Source organism: Delphinapterus leucas, chromosome X (assembly GCF_059928025.1).
Source record: "Delphinapterus leucas isolate spDelLeu-1000000601 "Yukka" chromosome X, BTC_Dleu_Yukka2, whole genome shotgun sequence".
Taxonomy (NCBI): Eukaryota; Metazoa; Chordata; class Mammalia; order Artiodactyla; family Monodontidae; genus Delphinapterus; species Delphinapterus leucas.
In genome coordinates, this window is record NC_143150.1 from 43,893,021 (window position 1) to 43,916,182 (window position 23,162).

The 23,162-nt window shown below is 39.7% G+C and overlaps 2 protein-coding genes across 2 annotated transcripts in view; both read left to right on the top strand.

Annotated features, from left to right (window-relative positions):
• The window catches only part of LOC149744227 (AFG1-like ATPase), a 48,247-nt gene extending 33,979 nt beyond the window's left edge, over positions 1-14,268 (top strand). The window contains 4 exon segments of the mRNA XM_089903896.1: positions 12,935-13,077; positions 13,079-13,293; positions 13,295-13,610; positions 13,987-14,268. Coding sequence (XP_089760022.1) covers positions 12,935-13,077; positions 13,079-13,293; positions 13,295-13,610; positions 13,987-14,268 — 956 coding nt within the window.
• The window catches only part of LOC111170887 (nuclear RNA export factor 3), a 283,690-nt gene that overhangs the window by 86,505 nt on the left and 174,023 nt on the right, over positions 1-23,162 (top strand). The window lies entirely within an intron of this gene.

Here is a 23,162-nt window from a genome sequence, read left to right on the forward strand (position 1 = left end):
AACAAACAAGACACTTAGCTAAAACAAGTTGATGCCTTTCCAGGTACATTCTTTGATTTATTTGATGCCAACTGGTTTGGTTCATGGGGGCCCTAGCTAAAGAGTATACATTACTCTCTTGGTATTATCCTCCTGATAGTCATCATTGTAGTCTCCCTGGTGCTCTGTGTTCTCTCAAAGGTCTTAAATGCATGTTCACAGCCATCAGATGGTCTCACTGTGCTTGAAGAAACAGGAACAAGATGAACAATGAGATAAATAGCAAAAGTAATTCTTCTGTGGACCTGATATGATAATCTACAAGTTTTCATGGTGAGACAGGAACAATTCTGATGGTGACTGAGAGTGCCACTCATACCAAAAGGTGGAATTGTTAAAGTAATTAAACAAGGGGGCCATTAGAGGTGGCCCTAATGCCATGGTGGCCCATGTAAGCAAACCAAAATCTAAGCCTGTAAATGCCTCAAGGTTACAAAATCAAAAACCAAGGACAACCAACCACAAACAGCCAAGTGAGCTTTAAGCTGTTGCCAGCCAAATAATTTCTTCTCTTTGTTTCCGTACCTTTCCTAAGTAACCCATTCTCCTGGCTCCTGTCAGTGGAGCACTCCTATTCACTTCCCATTTGGTGCTCAATTAGAATCAATCTTTGTTCAATTAAATTTGTAAAAATTTTAATATGCCTCAGTTTATCTTTTAACAGAACTCAAGAAAAGAAGAATAGTCTATTATCTTTTCCCAGATATTTACCATCCTGTTCCTTTTCCTCTGCAGGTATAGTCATACTTCTGTCTAAAAATAAAATTTCATCTTTCTTACAGTGTTATACCCTGCCTTTCTTCACTAGCAACACAAATTGAATGTCATTCAATGTCAATAAACATCCATTTGCATCATAATTTCAGTGCTTACAAGAATACTAATGGCCCATAAAAACATGAAAGTATTAAAATTAGCCAACATTTGTTTTGGGTCAAGTAACATTTATTCTCAGAATTGCAGTGTGACATTTTTCATCCTTATTTTACAGATGAAGATAGTAAAGAACTGGGAGGTTAAGTACTTTGCCTAAGCTAGCATACTTAGAAAGTGACACATCATGGATTTGGACCCAAATAGCATGGCTCCAGAGCCCATGAATATTTAGGGTGATAGAACTTGAGGCACAGAAGCACACAGATTAACTATCAAGTTTCAGCCACATAAACCCAAACTGAGACACACTTACACATACAAATGCATTATCAAAAATTGTACTCAGCTTCTTTCCTCCATAAATGGGTACTCCTTGAATATATTTCCAAAACACTAAAATCTCAAGTAACTTATTTATCTGTAAAAAGTATTTTCTATTTTCAAATTTTTCTCTTAATAAATTTTCCTGTTTACAATTCTTCAAACAATACAGAAATGTATGTTTATAATATGAAATTACCCTGACTCTCCCTTCTGCTTGATACCTGGCCTTTGACCCAAAGGTGTCCACTCTCAATAGATTGGTGCATTTTCTCCAGATGTGTTTGTCTGTAGGTGAAATATTATCGTAATCAGAGATACACAAAAATATTTATTCATACATGTTTTCTTTTTCAGTATAGAATCCCATTATTCATATTCTGCAACTTGCCTTTTTTTCATTGAAAATAACAGCTCTTTATGTTTTCATGTATTTTGTTAGCTAATGTGTCTTCAAATGGTACTTGGTATATATATTGTTCTTTACATGAATACTCCATTTATATTTGTACTATCCATTGCTGTGAAGGGTAGCAGAACATGCCACCCAAAATGTGCTTCTGTGGTGTAAGGAATATTTTGAGCTGATTATTTTAAGAAACAGCAGACACAAGAAAATCTCTAAAAACAGAGTAGAAGTTACTCTTTTGTAAGGAACATTTACATTTATAACGGAAATCTCCACTAGTAAGTGTCTCCTTCTCTGTTCTTCCCTCTGAAGGAGGACTTGAAATCACATGAAACACTTGTCAATGGAGAAGGCACCAACTTTAATCGGCATAACAAACCTTACCCTTGTTAACCTTGCTTTTCTTGGTAACCTCGAATAACTGGCCTCTCCTCCCACCCCCAACATCTTTCTTTGCCTTTGGCTGAAGATTGTTTTTAAGGTGGTGGCATGGGCCATCTCAAGGAGTTATTCAGTTTCCCTGGGTATCTCCCATGTGTACATGAGGTATACATATTAACAAACTTATTTGTTTTTCTCTTGTTAATGTCTTTTATTACAGGGGGTCTCAGCCAAGAGCTCTGAAGGGTAAAGGGAAAATTATTTTTCCTCTCCTACCATTTTGGCAACCATGAAGGGCTCCACTGGGGCACCTCACTTGCTCTGGAGTCTACAGATGGGATCCTGAAAAACTGGCAGAAGCTGGCTAAGGGTAAGAATTCTTACCAAAGTCAGCTCTCTTGGATCTCTGCCTGTAGTGTCCAGTCAAGAGGGGAAGGTTAAAATCTTACAGTGTCTCTTCATTTCCAAATTCCAATTGGCAGAAGAAAGACATTTGTAAGATTTAATTCTTTGAATTGTGACTGGTGAATTTGGTTTTAGGTACCCGTTGGCTATTGATCCTTTTCCTCCCAGGGACAGCTATCACTTTCCTGTTTGTCTTGTATGTTCTGAGAACTTGGCTTGGCTTTCTGCCTGCCCAGGGCACATAGGTTGTCATTTCTTGTGTGTGCAGGTGGCTCGAATGTCAGGATGTAGGCCCCAAGAATATAGTCAGAAAGAAATGTGGGTTGCACCCCATTTGCAGCTAGTGTCCTACTGACTGTTGCCTACTCTTAGGGGGCATATCGATAATTACCTTGAATGTAAATGGATTAAATGCTCCAACCAAAAGAAACAGACTGGCTGAATGGATACAAAAACGAGACTCATATATATGTTGTCTACAAGAGACCCACTTCAGACCTAGGGACACATACAGACTGAAAGTGAGGGGATGGAAAAAATATATACCATGCAAATGGAGATCAAAAGAACGCTGGAGTAGCAATACTCATGTCAGATAAAATAGACTTTAAAATAAAGACTGTTACAAGAGATAAGGAAGGACACTACATAATCAAGAGATCGATCCAAGAAGAAGACATAACAATTGTAAATATTTATGCACCCAACATAGGAGCACCTTGATACATAAGGCAAATGCTAACAGCCATAAAAGAAGAAATCGACCATAACACAATAATAGTGGGGGACTTTAACACCCCACTTACACCAATGGACAGATCATCCAGACAGAAAATAAATAAGGAAACACAAGCTTTAAATGACACAGTAGACCAGATAGATTTAATTGATATTTATAGGACATTCCACCCACAAGCAGCAGAATACATTTTCTTCTCAAGTGCACACGGAACATTCTCCAGGATAGATCACATCTTGGGTCACAGATCAAGCCTCGGAAAATTTAAGAAAATTGAAATCATGTCAAGCATCTTTTCTGACCACAATGCTATGAGAGTAGAAATCAATTACAGGAAAAAATATATATAAAAAACACAAACACATGGAGGCTAAACAATATGCTACTAAATAAGAGATCACTGAAGAAATCAAAGAGGAAATTAAAAAAATACATAGAAACAAATGACAAAGAAAAAGAAGGAACATTTAAACAATAATTATCCTAGGCCTTTGATAATAGGCAAATATGCACCAAAACTCATTCTTAGAGAAAATTTACATCTTTTCTCAGTGCCTTTGAGATGTTGACTTTCAACTCTGTCTTCTCTAGGACCTGAGGGCATCCCTTTTAAATGCAAAGTTCAGGGAGGTGATTCTTGTCAGAAGTTAAAGAAATAAAAAAGGAGCTATTTGGAAACTAGACAAATGAAAAAATCTTAAAAGTCTTCTCTACAAATAGTGGTAAAAAGCTTTAGCCACCTGAGCAGATAACCTTAACTTTTCCATCTGCCAGAAACACAGTTTGAATCCAAGTGTTTTATTATAAATTAGTGAGTTTTAAACTATTGTACCTATATCATTGCTAAATTTTAAAATGAAAGCTATATCTTTATTTGTCTGTATGTCTATGTGTATGTTAGAGATGTGTGATACTTCTCTACCTCCAAATGGTAAAAGATTTGTAAAAGATCTCTATTTGATTGGCTTAAAGTAAAATAAGTACTTATATAAATTAAGTATCGCTAAACTCTCAGAAATAAAATAGAAACTAACACAAATGTTTTTCAAGTTCACATGATCTGAGATAATCTAAAGTAAATAAAAACTAGTTTGTTTGTTGGATTAATTAAGACAGACATGTCTTCAGAGGTATCAACATTAAATATAATGCAGATACAACTTTTGTTCTACCTAGATGTACGAGCCATAAGTTCACGTTATGTCTTACAATATTTGCCAGCAAGAAAAATAACAAGATTATGGCTAGCTGCTTAATGTCTTGTTAAAATTTCATGAGTGATCTCAACATAATTGTTAAGAGCAAGTGAATTAAGTAAATGTACATAAGATAAAAGTGTATAAAAGAACTTTCAAACAGTAATTATTTTTTTTAAAAGTATTTATTTAATTTATTTTTGGCTGTGTCAGGTCTTAGTTGTGGCACGTGGGATCTTTCGTTGCGGCACGCAGGCTCTTCATTGCAGCACGCGAGCTTCTCTCTAGTTGTGGTGTGTTGACTCCAGAGCACGTGGGCTCAGTAGTTGGGGTGCGCAGACTCTCTAGTTGTGGTGCATGGGCTCCAGAGTGTGTGGGCTCTGTAGTTGTGGAGTAATTATGTTTTATAATGTCTCCTTAAAAATAGTTTCCCAAATTAGTAACTTTTAGTAACTTACAACCTTAGACTTTTGCTGAGTTAAATTATGGATATTCTTGTAATATCTAGATCATTTCAAAATAATACACTGAAACATTAATGGCTAAACGTACGTCTAGGTTTACCTACTTTTGTCCCCTTATTAAAAAGGAACAAAAGATATTTGGTCTTGTTAGCAAAAATGTCTTGTGCCACGTTGAAAGTTTGTACTATGAGGAAGCACATGCTTTTAAAAATTATCAAATGTATTCATAAATTTGCCAATCTACAAACTGTTGGTATGGAACAGACAGTTCACAATTGCTTACTTCCTAGTTTTCACTAGAGCTTACGGTTTGTAAGCATTAAGAATTCTAATTAATACATATAATTAAAACTGCTAAAATTACTATGGGAAATTATTTCATCTCTGTATGTAAGAAAAGTAGGATGTTTGGGGATAAGAAAAGGTGTGAGGTATGGATATGCATTTTTGGTAAAGGAAAAGGTAATTTTGTCCTACAGTAGAAGGACTTGTTGTTTCAGAATGAGAAAGAGGAGAATACAGGACACACTAAATGGATATAGAAAGTAGAGGAGAGAGAAAGAGAAATTTACTTTGTATGGTCGAGCTGGCTAAAGTTGAATGAATTTATTATAAAGGTTTAATTTTTTATTTTATTTTTTTGGATATATTTTTTTAACTTTTTATTTTATATTGGTGTATAGCTCATTAACAATGTTGTGATAGTTTCAGGTGCACAGCAAAGCGACTTGGCCATACATATACATGTATCCATTCTCCCCGAAACTCCCCTCCCATTCAGGCTGCCACATAACATTGAGCAGAGTTCCCTGTGCTATACAGTACACCCTTGTTGGTGATCCATTTTAAATATAGCAGTGTGTACATGTCAATCCCAAACTCCCTAACTATCCCTTCCCTCCATCCTTCCCTCCTGGTAACCATAAGTCTGTTCTGTAAGTCTGTGAATCTGTTTCTGTTTTGGAAATAAGTTCGTTTGTATCATTTCTTTTTAGATTCCCCATATAAGCGATATCATGCAATATTTCTCTTTCCTGTCTGACTTACTTCACTCAGTATGACAGTCTCTAGGTCCATCCATGTTGCTGCGAATGGCATTATTTCATTCCTTTTTACGGCTGGGTAATATTCCATTGTATATCTGTACCACAACTTCTCTATCCATTCCTGTGTCGATGGACATTTAGGTTGCTTCCACGTCTTGGCTATTGTAAACAGTGCTGCAATGAACATTGGGGTGTGTGCATCCTTTTGGACCATGTTTTTCTCTGGATGAATACCGAGGGGTAGGATTGCAAGATCATATGGTAGCTCTATTTTTAGTTCTTTAAGGAACCTCCATACTGTTCTCCATAGCGGCTGTACCAATTTACATTCCCACCAACAGTGTAGGAGGGTTCCCTTCTCTCCACACCCTCTCCAGCATTTATTGTTTGTAGACTTTTTGGTGATGGCCGTTCTGACTGGTGTGAGGTGATATCTCATCGTAGTTTTGATTTGCATTTCTCTAATAATTAGCGACGTTGAACATCTTTTCCTGTGTTTGTTGGCAATCTGTATGTCTTCTTTGAAGAAATGTCTATTTAGGTGCTCTGCCCATTTTTGATTGGGTTGTCTGTTTTGATGATATTAAGCCACATGAGCTATTTGTATATTTTGGAGACTGATCCCTTGTCAATCACATCATTTGCAAGCATTTTCTCCCTATCTGTGGGTCGTCTTTTCGTTTTATTTATGGTTTCCTTTGCTGTGCAAAAGCTTTTGAGTTTAATTAGGTCCCATTTGTTTATTTTTCTTTTTATTTCCATTACTCTGGGAGACAGATTGAAAAAGATATTGCTGCAATTTATGTCAGTGTGTTCTGCCTATGTTTTCCTCTCGGAGTTGTCCCGTCTCATATTTAAGTCTTTAATCCATTTTGACCTTATTTTTGTGTATGGTGTTAAAGAATGATATAATTTTATTTTTCTTACATGTAGCTGTTCAGTTTCTCCAGCAACATTTGTTGAAGAGACTGTCTTTCCACCATCGTATAGTCTTGCCTCCACTGTCATAGATTAATTGACCATAGGTGCATGGGTTTATTTCTGGGCTTTCTATCCTGTTCCATTGATCTATATTTCTATTTTCGTGCCAGTATCATACTGTTTTGATGACTGTAACTTTGTAGTATAGTCTGAAGTCAGGGAGCCTGATTCCTCCAGCTCCATTTTTCTTTCTCAAGATTGCTTTGGCTATTCAGGGTCTTTTGTGTCTCCATACAAATTTTAAGATATTTTGTTCTAGTTCTGTGAAAAAATGCCATTGGTAATTTGATAAGGATTGCATTGAATCTGTAGATTGCCTTGGGTAGTGTAGTCATTTTGACAATATTGATTCTTCAAATCCAGGAACATGGTATATCCTTCCATCTGTTTGTCTCTTCTTCGATTTTTCCATCAGCATCTTATAGTTTTTGGAGTACAGGTCTTTTGTCTCCTTAGGTAGGTTTATTCCTAGGTATTTTATTCTTTTTGATGTGATGGTAAATGGGATTGTTTCTTGAATTTCACATTCTGATCTTTCATTGTTAGTGTATAGAAATGCCACAGTTTTCTGTGTATTAATTTTGTAGCCTGCAACTTTACCAGATTCATTGATGAGCTCTAGTAGTTTTCTGGTAGCATCTTTAGGATTTTCTATACATAGTATCATCTGCAAACTGTGACAGTTTTACTTCTTCTTTTCCAACTTGGATTCCATTTATTTCTTTTTCTTCTCTGATTGCCATAGCTAGGACTTCCAAAAACTATGTTGAATAAAAGTTGTGAGAGTGGACATCCTTGTCTTCTTCCTGATTGAAGTGGAAATGCTTTCAGCTATTCACTATTGAGTATGATGTTAGCTGTAGGTTTGTCATATAAGGCCTTTATTGTGTTGAGCTATGTTCCCTCTGTGCCAACTTTCTGGAGAGCTTTTATCATAAATGGGTGCTGAATTTTGTCAAAAGCTTTTTCTGCATCTATTGAAATGATCATGTGGTTTTTATTCTTCAATTTGTTGATGTGGTGTATCACACTGATTGATTTGTTGATATTGAAAAATCCATGCATCCCTGGGATAAATCCCACTTGATCATGTTGTATGAACCATTTAATGTATTGTTGGATTCGAATTGCTAGTATTGTGTTGAGGATTTTTGCATCTATGTTCATCAGTGATATTGGCCAGTAATTTTCTTTTTTTGTGGTATCTCTGTCCGGTTTTGGTATCAGGGTTATGGTGGCCTCACTTGAATGAGTTTGGGAGTGTTCCCTCCTCTGCAATTTTTTGGAACAGCTTGAGAAGGATAGGTGTTAGCTCTTCTCTAAATGTTTGATAGAATTCGCCTGTGAAGCCATGTGGTCCTGGGCTTTTGTTTGTTGGAAGATTTTTAATCACAGTCTCAATTTCAGTGCTTGTGATTGGTCTGTTCATATTTTCTATTTGTTCCTGGTTCAGTCTTGGGAGACTGAACCTTACTAAGAATTTGTGCATTTCTTCCAGGTTGTCCATTTTATTGGCATAGAGTTGCTTGTAGTAATGTCTCATGATCCTTCGTATTTCTGTGGTGTCAGTTGTAACTTCTCCTTTTTCATTTCTAATATTATTGATTTGAGTCCTCTCCCTTTTTTTCTCGATTAGTCTGTCTAAAGGTTTATCAATTCTGTTTATCTTTTCAAAGAACCAGCCTTTAGTTTCATTGATCTTTGCTGTTGTCTTCTTTGTCTCTATTTCATTTATTTCTGATCTGATCTTTATGATTTCTTTCCTTCTACTAACTTTAGGTTTTCTTTGTTCTTTCTCTAGTTGCTTTTGGTGTAAGGCTAGGTTGTTTATCTGAGATTTTTCTTGTTTCCTGAGGTAAGATTGTATTGCTATAAACTTTCCTCTTAGAACAGCCTTTGCTGAATCCCATAGGTTTTGGATCATTGTGTTTTCATTTTCATTTGTCTCTAGGTATTTTTTAGTTTTCTCTTTGATTTCTTCAGTGAACCATTGCTTGTTTAGTGGCATATTGTTTAGCCTCCATGTGTTTGTGTTCTCTATAGTTTTTTTCTTGTAGTTTATTCCTAATCTCATAGCATTGTGGCTGGAAAAGATGCTTGATATATTTTCAATTTTCTTATATATACCAAAGCTTGCTTTGTGGCCCAGCATGTCATCAGTCCTGGAGAATATTCCACGTGCACTTGAGAAGAATGTGTATTCTGCTGCTTTTGGATGAAATGCTCTATGAATATCAATTAAGTCCATGTGGTCTAATGTGTCATTTAAGACCTGTATCTCCTTATTGATTTTCTGTCTGGATGATCTGTCCATTGATGAAAGTGGAGTATTAAAGTCCCCCACTCTTATTGTGTTACTGTCAATTTCTCCCTTTATTGCTGTTAATATTCCCCTTAAATATTGAGGTGCTCCTATGTTGGATGCATATATATTTACAATTGTTATATTTTCTTCTTGAATTGATCTCTTGATCATTATGTAGTGTCCTTCTTTGTCTCTTATAACAGTCTTTATTTTAAAGTCTACTTTTTTCTGATATGAGTATTGCGACTCCAGCTTTCTTTTGATTTCCATTTGCATGGCATACCTTCTTCCATCCCATCACTTTCAGTCTGTATGTGTCCCTAGGTCTGAGGTGGGTCTCTTGTAGACAGCATATATACGGGTCTTGTTTTTGTATCCATTAAGCCAGTCTGGGTCTTTTGGTTGGTGCATTTAGTCCATCTACATTTAAGGTAATTATCGATATGTGTGTTCCTATTGCCATTTTCTTAATTGTTTCGGGTTTGTTTTTGTAGGTCTTTTTTCTTCCCTTCCTCTTTTGCTCTCTTTCCTTGTGATTTGCTGACCATCTTTAGTGTTGTGTTTGGGTTACTTTTTCTTTTTTGTGTGTGTATCTATTGTAGTTTTTGGGTTTGCTGTTCGCATGAGGTTTTGATATAGCCGTCTATATATGTACAGGGTTGTTTTAAGTTGCTAGCCTCTTTCCCACCTAGAGGAGTTCCTTTAGCATTTGTTGCAAAGCTGGTCTGGTGGTGCAGAATTCTCTTTGCTTTCGCTTGTCTGTAAAGCTTGTGGTTTCTCCATTAAATCTGAATTAGAGCCTTGCTGCGTAGAGTATCTTGGCTATAGGTTCTTCCCTTTCATCACTTTAAACATATTGTGCCATTCCCTTCTGGCTTTCAGAGTTTCTGCTGAGAAATCAGCTGATAACCTTATGGGAGTTCCCTTGTATGTTATTTGTCATTTTTCCCTTGTTGCTTTTAGTATTGTTTCTTTGTCTTTAATTTTTGTCAGTTTGATCACTATGTGTCTCGGCGTGTTCCTCCTTGGGTTTTTCCTGCCTGGAACTCTGCGCTTCCTGGACTTGGTTGACTGTTTCCTTTCACATGTTAGGGAATTTTTCAGCTATTATCTCTTCAAATATTTTCTTGGGTCCTTTCTCTCTCCTCCTTCTGTGACCCCTGTAACGCGCATGTTGATGTGTTTAATGTTGTCCCAGAGGTCTCTTAGGCTGTCTTCATTTCTTTTTTCTTTATTCTGTTCCACGGCTGTGATTTCCACCATTCTGTCTTCCAGGTTACTTATCCGTTCTTCTGCCTCAGTTATTCTGTTATTAATTCCTTCTAGTGTATTTTTAATTTCAGTTATTGTATTGTTCATCTCTGTTTGTTCTTTAGTTCTTCTAGGTCTTTTTCAAACATTTCTTGCATCTTCTCCATCCTTGCCTCCATTCTTTTTCCGAGATCCTGGATCACCTTCACTTTCACCATTCTGAATTCTTTTTCTTGAAGGTTTCCTATCTCCACTTCATTTAGTTCTTTTTCTGGGGTTTTATCTTGTTCCTTCATCTAGGACATAATCATTTTGTCTAACTTTCTGTGGTTGTGGTTTTCATTCTGCAGGCTGCAGGATTGTAGTACTTCTTGCTTCTTCTGTCTGCCCTCTGGTGGATGAGGCTATCTAAGAGGCTTGTGCAAGCTTCCTGATGAGTGGAACTGGTGGTGGGTAGGCAGGGCATGCTCAGTAAAACTTTAATCCACTTGTCTGCTGATGGGAGGGGTGTGTTCCCTCCATGTTGGTGTTTGGCCTGAGGCAACCCCGCACTGGAGCCTGCAAGCTGTTTGGTGGGGCTAACGGGGGCCTCCGGGAGGGTTCACACCAAAGAGTACTTCCCAGAACTGGTGCTGCCAGTGTCCTTGTCCCCATGGTGAGCCAAAGCCACCCCCCACCTCTGCAGGAGACCCTCCAACACTAGCAGGTAGGTTTGGTTCAGTCTCCTGTGGGGTCACTGCTCCTTTCCCCTGGGTCCTGGTGTGCATGAGACTTTGTGTGTGCCCTCCAAGAGTGGAGTCTCTTGTTTCCCCCAGTCCTGTGGAAGTCCTGCAATCACATCCTGCTGGCCTTCAAAGTCCTGTTCTCTGGGGATTCCTTCTCCTGTTGCCGAGCCCCCAGGTTGGGAAGCCTGACACGTGGCTCAGAACCTTCACTCCAGTGGGAGAACTTCTGTAGTATAATGGTTCTCCAGTTTGTGAGTTGCCCACCCAGCAATTATGGGATTTGATTTTTTCATGATTGTGCCCCTCCTACCATCTCATTGTGGCTTCTCCTTTGTCTTTGGATGTGGGGTATCTTTATTTGTGGGTTCCAGCGTCTTCCTCTCAATGGTTATTCAGAAGATAGTTGTGATTCCAGTACTCTGGCAAGAAGGGGTGAGCACACATCCTTCTACTCCCCCATCTTGAGCCAATCTTCCATAAATGTTTAAATAATAAGCTTTAATATCAATAGTATATTTATGTTAAAATAAAACTTAATTTTCTTTCATCTGCTATGAAGACAGGGTTTCTTTGACTGTAGGTCTGCTCTTGATAAGAGATTGGGAAAGGTTTTTCTGTACCTTTTAAATAATCTGCCTAGAAAGGTGATCGTTTTTCTCTTTCCAAAATAATTTCCTGTGCTTCATGTTGTGTTTATCATGTCTTTAATTACATAAGAAAACTGTCTTCTCAGTATTAAAATAGCTAAGTTTTGCTCACAACTATGTAACCTGCTGTATTTGCTTTTAAATTCTTTTATTGTCACTTTGGTTAAATAGATAATTAAGTATTGTTCCATAATGATCTGTGATCCCATTTAGTCAAATGTCCCTTTCTCTTAAACTATCTATAACCCCATGTTACTTTGGGGATCTCAAGAAGAGATAAAAAGAGCAAAAATCATTAGAAAACCTTGGTGTCTACTATTCATGGATAAGTACTCTTAAGAGGTGAGTGTATATTTGTTTTCAGAAATTTTGTTATGCAAATATAACCTGCAGTTTTAAGATGAGCAATGAGATGATACCCTACATACGGTTTTGTAAACTGCTTTTTTTCTACAAACATCATATTATGGAGGTCAATTCAAGCCAATCAGTATAAGCCCACATAATAATAAAATAGCCTTAAGCACTCATGGTCAATTTAGGTATGATAATAATAAGAATGGTTAATATTATTACTGACTTCCTCTGGCCCTACAGTGTTGTAAGTGCTAAACCTATACTTGGTCATTTAATTCCCACCACGTCCTGTGAGGAGAAGCTACTGTTTCTGAACTGTAACCATCAGGGAACTGAGGCACAGTGATGGCAGTGCTAGCCAGTCACAAGATTAAGATATGAACCAATTCTGCGTGGCAGCTGAGCCCCACACCTAACTAGTGCACACTAGTGCTTCTCATCTGATAACATTACTGTTCATCAGGGCACAGCGAAATAAAACTAACGTCCCATGGTTTTTTCTCGGTTAGCTGGGCAAAAGTTTAAACAACAGATCTTAATCAGTGTGGTTTGGAATCTGGAGACCTGTGTCCCGTTATATTGTGGAAGGGGCTCCTCCAACATTCTGTCTCCCTTCCTGTGCCTCAGGGATGTCCCCCTATTAAAGTGGATAACTTCCCTGTGCTTGGAGCAGAAAATGTTTATGTTTCTCCAGCCTTTTTAATATTTTGTATAATTTCAAGGGCAATGGGAATTTATTACAGTTAAAAATAGATAACATACAAAGGGAAATAAGATAATAATACCTCAAAGCCCACCATCTGAAGAAAAGCCCTTCTAGGCGCTTAGCGCCGAGCCGGCTGAGAGGAAGATGTGTTGGGTGCAGGGCTTGGGCTGCTGCCCTCGCCCCTTCGGTCACCGCCCCTGGAAACCCCTTTTGTAAAGCCTATACAGTTCAGTCAGACCCCCGAGAGTATGTCTCCAACTGCTGCTACAGAGGTTTATTCAAAAGCTTTAGCTGTTTGCCATGGACCACTGGACCTCTGTGACTTTCTGATCAAAGCTCGTGAGCTAAAGGACGATGAACATCACAGAAGAGTCATACAGTGTTTGCAGGAATTACATGAGGACCTTAAAGGATACAGTATAGCGGCAGAAGGCCTTTTCTTTCTAAGGTACAGGGAAAACAATGGTGATGGACGTGTTTTATGCTTATGTGGAAACGAAGAGGAAAAAACGGGCTCATTTTCATGGTTTCATGCTAGATGTTCACAAAAGAATACACCGCCTTAAACAGAGTTTGCCATAAAGGAAACCAGGACTCATGGCTAAATCATACGATCCAATAGCTCCTATAGCTGAAGAAATCAGTGAAGAAGCACGTCTCTTATGCTTTGATGAATTTCAGGTCACTGACATTGCTGATGCCATGATTCTGAAACAGCTTTTTGAAAATCTGTTCAAAAATGGGGGTCGTCGGGCTTCCCTGGTGGCACAGTGGTTGAGAGTCCGCCTGCCGATGCAGGGGACACGGGTTCGTGCCCCAGTCCAGGAAGATCCCACATGCCGCGGAGCGGCTGGGCCTGTGAGCCATGGCCGCTGAGCCTGCGCATCCGGAGCCTGTGCTCCGCGACGGGAGAGGCCACAACAGTGAGAGGCCCGTGTACCGAAAAAAAAAAAAAAATGGGGTCGTTGTTGTGGCAACATCCAACAGGCCACCAGATGTTCTCTATTAAAATGGACCCCAAAGAGCTAACTTTGTACCATTCATAGCTGTCCTGAAGGTCTCTGAGGCAATGAGAGAGTGGAATGCATGTATGTGGGCAATGCTGTATTTCTTTCTGGAATACTGTAATATGGTCCAGCTAGATTCTGGGATAGATTATCAGAAAAGGCAACTTCCTGCTGCAGGAGAACTCTACTATCGCACAAGTGAAGCTGATGTGGAGGCTGTCATGGATAAGTTGTTTGATGAGCTGGCTCAGAAACAAAATGATTTAACTAGACCAAGGATTCTAAAAGTGCAAGGCAGAGAGCTGCGGCTGAATAAAGCCTGTGGAACCGTTGCCGACTGCACATTTGAAGAGCTATGTGAGAGAGATCCCATCCAGGATACCACATTACCTTTAGTCATCATGCCTCCTTAGATTCCTCTTAGTTGTGACAATTTCTCAGACTTTCCTTCTTTTTGATGACCCTGACAGTTTTGGGGAATACTGGTCAGTTATTTTGTAGACTGTCCCTCGAATGGGATTTGTCTGATGTTTTTCTCATGATTTGACTGGAATTGTGGGCTTTGGGAGGAAGACCACAGAGGTCAAGTGCTATTTTCATCAGATCATATCAAGGGCACATAAGATCAATGTGACTTAACACTGTTGATGTTAACCTTGATCACACTTGTCTGAGGTAGTGTTTGTCTCCACTATAAAGTTACTCTTTTCCCCCTCTTTCCATAGTGAACTCTTTGGAAGGAAGTTCTTGCTGAGTTTTCATGTAGCAGCAAAGAAGAAAATCCACAATTATTTAACAAGGCTGTTAAAATACTTTCCCCTTTTCCAGCTACATATTTGTGTGAGGCTAGATTTTCTTATATGACTCAACCAAAGCAACATATAACAATAGTCTGACTGTAGAAGCAGGTATGAGAATTCCACTATCTCCTATTACGCCAGACATTAAAGAGATCTGCCCAAAGTATAAAACAATGCTACTCTTCTTACTATTTTCATTTTAGAAGTATAATTATTTTCATAAAAATGTTATTTCTGTTAATTTTATGGGTTGAATATAATGGTTTTATCATTGTTATTTTAAATAAATTAATAAATATTTTATTTTAAAAAAGCCCTTCTAATGTTTTCATCTGCATTATATTCCTCCGGAATTATACTTATGCAGGTATTATATATTTATACATGTATGCATACATTTATATATTTACATACAAATCATAAGATCTCATCTTATGCTTAATTTTATAACTTATCTCACTGTAGTGGGTTGAATTGGGTGCCCCCCAATATTTCCAAATCATAACACCCCCATACCTTAGTTGGAAATAGGGTCTTTGCAGATATAATTAAGTTAAAGATCTCAAGAGATGATTGGATTTAGGATGGTCCCTAAACCCAATGACTAATGTCCTTATAAAAGAAAGGAGGGAGATTTCACACACAGAGGGAAGAAGGCCATGTGAAGACAGAGGCAGAGACTGGAGTTATGCTGCTACAAACCAAGGGAAGCCAGGTGCCACCAGAAGCTGGAAGAGGAAAGGAAGAACTCTCCTCTGGGGCTTCCTTGGTGGCGCAGTGGTTGAGAGTCCACCTGCCGATGCAGGGGACGCGGGTTCGTGCCCCGGTCCGGGAAGATCCCACATGCCGCGGAGCTGCTGGGCCCGTGAGCCATGGCCGCTGCCTGCCGACACCTTGATTTCAGATTTCCGGTCTCTAAAACTATGGGATAATGCATTTCTGTTGTTCTAAGCCACGAAGTTCCTGTTAATTAGTAACAGCAGCCCTAGGAAACAAACACACTCACTAACCGTATACCCCAAATGTCATTGATTGTGAATAAACACCACTCTGTATCCTGTGTCTTTGTGTGTGCCTGTGGGGATCGTAATGATAATAAAGATATATGCAAAAAATAAATATGGCTAAATTTTTAAACTCCTAATGATTTTTACTGTATTGATTCATTTAATGCTCCAGGCACCCCTAAGAGGTAGATACAGTTGCTCAACCCCATTTTCTAGATGAAAAACTGAGGGACGGAGAGAACTTGGCCTAGGACTACACAGTTAGAGAACAGGACAGCTTGGGTTTGTACCTCACGCTCCAGAGCCTGGGAAACTGTCAAAGATTTGTTGTTAAGTAACAGAAGCAGTCTGCATAGCATGTATAATTTAGGAGGTCATTAAGGCAATTTTCATGTATTAACATATTTATACAAATAGCTGGACCTAGTGACCTTGGTGAGAGCACGTTCATTGCAAGATTCAATAGTGCAGTGAGATAAGAGGTTAGTGGGAAGTGAAGAATGTTAACCGGGAATGCAGGAAATGCTTTCTGGGACTTTGATTTTGAAGGACGGGGGAGAAAGGGAGAGAGAAACAGAGGCAGACAGAGAGAGAGAGAGAGAGAGAGAGAGAGAGAAACAGAGACAGACACAGAAAGAGAGAAGGCCTGTGACTGAATGGGGAAAGGGGGTCCAAAGAGGGATTTTCTTTTACATCTTCAGTTCCTTGAAAGTATAAAAGTTAATATTGCAGGAGTCATGTCATCTCAGATTTAACCTTTGAAAGAAATTTCCCATATTTCCCTCTTATTTCCACTTTAGAGTTAATGGGATGCCTCCAATGAACAGTATGGGTTTTTGAGCTCAATATATATTGAGCTATGAGTGATAGGAAGAATGGATAATTGTGTGTCAAAGAAATGGTAGTAATTTGTGGATCTTTGCCTCTCAGGGAGGCAGCAGGTGGCTGAAATCCTGGTGCGACATGATCTGAGGACCCCTGCACAGTTGAACGGGAAACAAGTATAGAATTTTCCTATAAACGTATTAACATACAGAGCCGTCCAGGAGAAGCAATTAGACAAACACAGCAACTCGCTGCCCTGGTGCCATCTCTCACTGAGCTCACCAGGTGAGTCAAAGGCAAGCCTGTCTTCCCAGCGTGGGGAACTGGGTTAGGGTCTGCTCAGAGGCACGATGTTGAGCAGCTCTTAGGAGCTTCTGAGTCTCCCACGAAGCTAGAGATCCTTCTGTCTTTAAAACTTTGAACTCAAGGCATACCAGAGAGAGATTTGCTTCCTTCATAAAGATATCTACATTCTCATTAGGAGAAAGACTGAAAAATACCTTTCTACAGTGCCTGCCTTAGCCCTAAGGCTCAGCCAGCCCCTGCTACTGAGTCTTGACTTTTAAAGAGCCCTTGAAGTCCCACAATGTACCATATACTTTGAACAGGTTTTCTCATTTTCTCCTTGGGATGGCTGTGTGACAAAAGGATCCCGAGTCCCATTTCATAGACAACAAAGCTCAGGCTCATAGAACCGACAGCACCTCTCCAGATAAGTGGCAGGATTCAAATGAAGTTACATCCCTTGCCCTAAGGAGAGAGAGGACACAGGGCAGCCTCCCTTTGAGAAAATGGGCTTCCAAGGCTTGAGAAGTGAGCATCTTACACTCCCCTGATATTGTGGCCCCATGGGTACTCACCCAAAAATCCCTCTTGACGATGAAGATGATAGTGCACATATGTGTGCACATACATTCTTCACGTTATAAACATTCATTACATTCAATTTTATAGAAGAACAAAGTAGCTTTTAAAATTGAATTGACGGTGTGTGTATGTGTGTGTTTCTATATGTCCTATGTCTTGTACACTCCACAATCTTTATCTTCATATCGGACCAGAGCTTGATTCCTATCTCAGATTTAGATATGCCAGAAAAACGGTAGATGCAGAGAAATTGCCACCAGTAAGTGAAAAATTCCGGAAAACACTGGCTAGCACCATTAACCCAGAGCCCAAACTTCGTCCTCACTCTCCTCGGCCAAGCTCCCTGGTCGGAGCCTCAGAGCTGCAATCCTGGACCTGGCCAGCAGGTGGCTTCCACCTCCATTTTTCTTTTACAAAGAAAATGAGCACATGAGGCCAAGAATAAGAAGATCTTGGAATGTTTTGTTTACTAAGACACTAATTATGTTTGTGAAACTTATATGTATTACTAGAGCAGTCCCATCTGCTGCTGACCCGAAAAGAACATCGAGTTCACTGAGGTATCTCCTTCCGTCCTAAGTGTAGGTTGAAGTGTCCACACTGCAGACGGGGGGTCCCTCCCAGAGAGTAGGGTGTTCACCCTCCACCCCCACCCACCCCGTAGAGTCTGTCCAGAACTTTTCCCACTCCCTGTCATACCCTGTCCATGACACTGGACACAGCCTCCAAGACCCCGCTCTGGAGCCCCATTCTCTCTTCCACCTCCCACCAGTCCTGTAAAGCCCTTCAACGGCCGACCGTGGCCAACACGCTACTGCCACCTGCTATTTCGTCTTCGTATTCAAGACCCGGAGTATATGTTTTTACACTCTTCTTTTACACCTAACAGGTTTTTCAGACAAAATTAGAATCATTCTATACATAGGTTCATGGGCTGGGTTTTGAGGAAGAGGATGGTATTTTTTTGCTCTTTGAATGAACGTCTTTGTAGAGAAGTTTGACAATGGAGGTACGATGGTGCCACCTCGTGACAGTGGACTGAACTGCAGCATGAACATCGCTGAGCCAGAAGGTGGGAGGGAAAGGCCTAAATCCAGAGAGCTTTCTGGAAGTCTGGGTGGAAAAGGGACACACTCCGGGTACAGGGATACTGAGGTATCTAGACAGAAAGTGCAGCCTCTTTCTACGCTGAGTAGAGCTGAGTAAAGCTCTATGTGATTTCAACAGAAAGACCATTTTTATTTTTATGTTTTAACAGAAAGATTTTTTTTTATTTTTAAAGACCTCTGGATAAAGAGGTATACACCTATATAAGCAAAACTGGATCCCTGTCATTTATGATCATTGTAACCCACCTTGGCATTTATTGTGACCATATTTCCATGCAGATGAGTTTCTGTGATAACATTTTAAGTTACTTGACAATAAAATTTCACTTTTGTGTGTGTGTGTGTGTGTGTGTGGTACACGGGCCTCTCACTGTTGTGGCCTCTCCCGTTGCGGAGCACAGGCTCCGGACGCGCAGGCTCAGCGGCCATGGCTGACGGGCTCAGCCGCTCCGCGGCATGTGGGATCTTCCCAGACCGGGGCACGAACCCGTGTCCCCTGCATTGGCAGGTGGACTCTCAACCACTGCGCCACCAGGGAAGCCCTCACTTATTTTTTTATATTGACCTGTTGTTGCATTATATGAATGCTCCAGAATTCACTTTTCCAGTACTAGTGATGTAAATATAGTTCCTTTACCACGTTTTCTATTACAAACTATAGTGTGCTTAACATTCTTGTTCATATACATGCAGATATCTTAGTAAGCATTTTTATAAGATCCGGAAGTGTTCTTTCAAAACAATGAAAAAACTATTCTATTTGAACAAACTCTTACTATTTTATATTTCTAACAATACTATATGAAAATTCCTGTTTCTGCACACTTTAGAAATAATGTGAATCGCTGCTAATCTGATAGGCAACAAATCCTCTCTCCTTGTCGTCACTATAACTCGTTTTTGCTGCCTGACTAGAATTCCATCCTATGGATGTGACATAATGGAGTCTCACAACCTCGTGTCATTTGGAATTCAGTGTTCCTTATATTCCCCATTGTCAAGGCTGTGTGGATGGCATTTAACTGCGCTGAAGGGCACAGTTCAGGATTCATGTGGCTATTTGCACATGAGCGGAATGTGTCCTCTTTGAGCACACATTGCGCTCTCTTGTGAGAGTCCTAGGATTCAAAATGCAGCCTGGTCGATGTATGAATATATATGGTGTGAGTGTGTCAGTGTATGGGTGCATGTGTGTGTGTGCGCACTGGCAACCACATTTCCTTCTGTTTCTTTCAACCCCTTCATGGCCTTGCTTCTCATTCGCTCTCCCTTCCTAAATCCAGGCCCAGGAATGAAGGTAGGGAATTATCAGGATGGCAATCCTTATAACCAGCTCCTATCACCATCCTTAACTACGTCCGTCCTGAATGTAACTTGCTTGTTATGGTGGTACAAAAGAAGACCAGGCCAACATCATATTTTATTTTTAATTTTTAAATTTTAACAGCTTTCTTCAGGTAAAGTTTACAGGCAATAACGTTCACACATTTTAAGGGTACAGTGTGATGATTTTTAGTAAATGCATGCAACCATCACCATAACTGAATTTTAGGCATTTCTGTAGTTCCCAAAACTTCCATAATGCTTGAAAACACTGAAGCCCCGTACCCATACTTAGTACCAGGCAAGCACTGATTTGCTGTCTGTCTCTATGGATTTGCCTATTTTGAACATTCCCTATAAATTGAATCATATAGTATTTGGTCTTTTATGTTTGACTTTGTTCACTTAGCATAATGGTATCAAGGATCGTATATGTTGTACATGTATCAGTGCTTCATTCATTTCATGGCTGAATAATAGTTTGTTGTATGACTATGCCAAATTTTACTTGTGCATTTCTCAATTGATAGGCATGTGAGTTGTTTCCACTTTTCGGGTGTTATGAGTAATGTTACTATGAATATTTTTCTCCGAGTTTTTATGTAGACGTGTTTTTATTTCTCTTGAGTATGTAACTAGAACTGGAACTGCTGGGCCATACGGCCCCTCAACACGTGAGACAACATTACAATTTCAGATGATTTCATTCCATAATTGGAAATACCTTGAGAAAAAGAAAAAAAGAGACAGGTGTGACAGAGTCTAGTGAGGAGACCCTAATAAACATTGTTATCCTGCTGTAGACCTATTTGTAAAATCCCTTTCAATGATGCAAAAGTATGAGACATGTGGGGGACATTTTCAACTTCATTTGAAAGCCTACTGTCTATAGCACACACTTCCCCATTACCTGACTTGGTCTCCATGGAAGGTGCTTTACAATTCTAGATTTCAGGTAACTGACAGTATCAGTTTGCAATGTAATCCTTGTCTGTAGACAAGCAACTTAATTGTATCCTGGCTAGGGAAACCTCTGTCTCCATTTGGCCATGCATTTCAACACTCATGATGTATAAATGTGACAAAAAGGTGGTTGTTGACTTTGGCAAGATAAATTTCAGTGGAGGAGTGGAGGGACGTCCCCATTAGATGAGAGATGAAGACTGAGTTGCAGGGGAGGTCGGGGGATGTGAACTGAGTATCAAGAATTCATTGTAGATCTTTAGTTGCAGAGTGCAGAATATATATGTAAAGAGGTCAGTAGCCAGAGATGTGGACAGAGGCCCACAGCATTAAATGATGTTCTATAATCACCATTTATAAGATACTTGAGCAGCTTGAAATCTTAATGAGAAGGATCTATCTCTTCTTAGATTTAACATCTGAATTGACCACACCAGCCTTCCCACACTTTATTTCCTTGTTTCCATTCTGGAGAAGCCTAAAACTTACTGAAGGGATAGTGTAGAGTTTCTTCTTAATGTCTGTTAAACGTATGAATGGATGAATAGGTGAATGCACGACGTGTCAAAGATGTGCTAAGAATTTAAGGATTTTTATCCCTGAGTGCAGAGCTCCTCATGCAGATGACTGAGCCCATGGTGGTGGGTGGCTGAGAGGATGCAGCTTCTCAGGACTCTGCAACTGACAGCTGCAAGATGGGAGCCCTCAACTTCAGTGTTCAGAGGCACATTTAGGCAGACTGCCACACCTTATGTCCTGGAGGGATCCATCCCTGACCTGAGCAGGTGAGTTCACAGACAGGCTTGCCTTCCATCTGGGGGAACGAGACTACTGTCTGCTCAGAAGCTTGCTGTGGTCCAACTCTTGTGCCATTTCGAAAGACTCAAGAACAAGCAGATCCAGCTCCTCTCTAAACTTGAACTCAACATATATCACAAAGACATATTCTCAATCTCTTTCTAGGGATACACATTGTCCTTAGGAGGCCCCAGAGGACACACACACACACACACACACACACACACACACACACACACACACCCTGGAGCCTTCATGCAGGCAGTAGCCCTAGGAGAACTTGCTGGCTTATAAGGCCGTCACTCATGGTTTGTTAGGTTGCCGATGTCACTGGACCCTTTTGCATTAATAACTAATGCAAATGATGATTAGCAGAAGAGTCTGCATACTAGGGATACTTTTAAATAACCTTACTATCCAATTAAATCTGATGGCAATAAGAGAATTTCTATGTTCATGTTTTTCAAGTGTAACAATAAACTACTGAGAATTTCCAGTGTGGGGGTGCATATGGGGAATTCTACAAAGTCTGATATTGCTGGTGGGGATTTCACTTAGTACAACTTTTTCACAGGTTGATTTATCAATATGCATTAATGAATCCAGGAACTTTTGACCTTCATGCATTTGGAGCCTGTTCCTTCAATTATTCATCCTCAGCATAACACCTGTCCCTCTATTATACTGTGCATATTCCTTATGTTGTCTGGGAATCCACTTTCAAACACTAATGACCTAACCACATTCCCTTGTCTCTACAGAACAGGAAATTGAAGTACAGTGATGTTCACCGACTTGCATAAATACAAGCAGGACTATCAGCCTGGCACCGGAAGTGAAGATAGATTTCAGAAGTGACCCAGATCAGCAGGAAAGCAAGACTTATTTGAATACAGTGTCATGTGCAGCTGAGCATCATGCAGTCTGCACTTGGACATACAGGGTGTCAGTCTCTGCTTTTCCTCTTAAGAGAAGGATGACCCCCAGCCAAGTTGCTTAACCTCTGTACATTACTGTTTCTCCAGCTACAACATGATGTAAAGATATGTTATTCTCTACCTTCCAGGAATGGTGTGGAAAATACATGAGATAGAAAAAATGCATGCATTCACAATAGATAAGTCCCTATGATTTTCTCGGCCAGAGGTCCTGCCCTAACATATAACTTTTCCGTTCCAACCACCCTAAGACTATTCACAAATGGCCGTTCAAGTACAAAGTAATGCAAGGACTTATGCCTACTGAATTCATTCAACACAGAGTATAATAATATCTGAAGTGTAGATTGGAAAGGAATTACGTAGAAATAATAGCTTCTTCCATCCCATCTAAGGTCTCAAAAGTGCTTTCCCAGATGGTATCTCATTAGCCTCTACATCTGAGAGGTTTTATCCAAAAAAATGGCCAGCATAGGGGAAACGATTTACCCAAGAACCTATGATGTGCCTGGCCCCCAGTGATTTACTGTAGTGTTCTTCTGCAAAGCCCATTCTTGCTGGGTTACAGTACATGTTATTCTCTTTTTTTATTATTGAAGTATAGTTGATTTACAATGTTGTGTCAATTTCTGCTGTACAGCAAAGTGATTCAGTTACACATATATATTCCTTTTGAC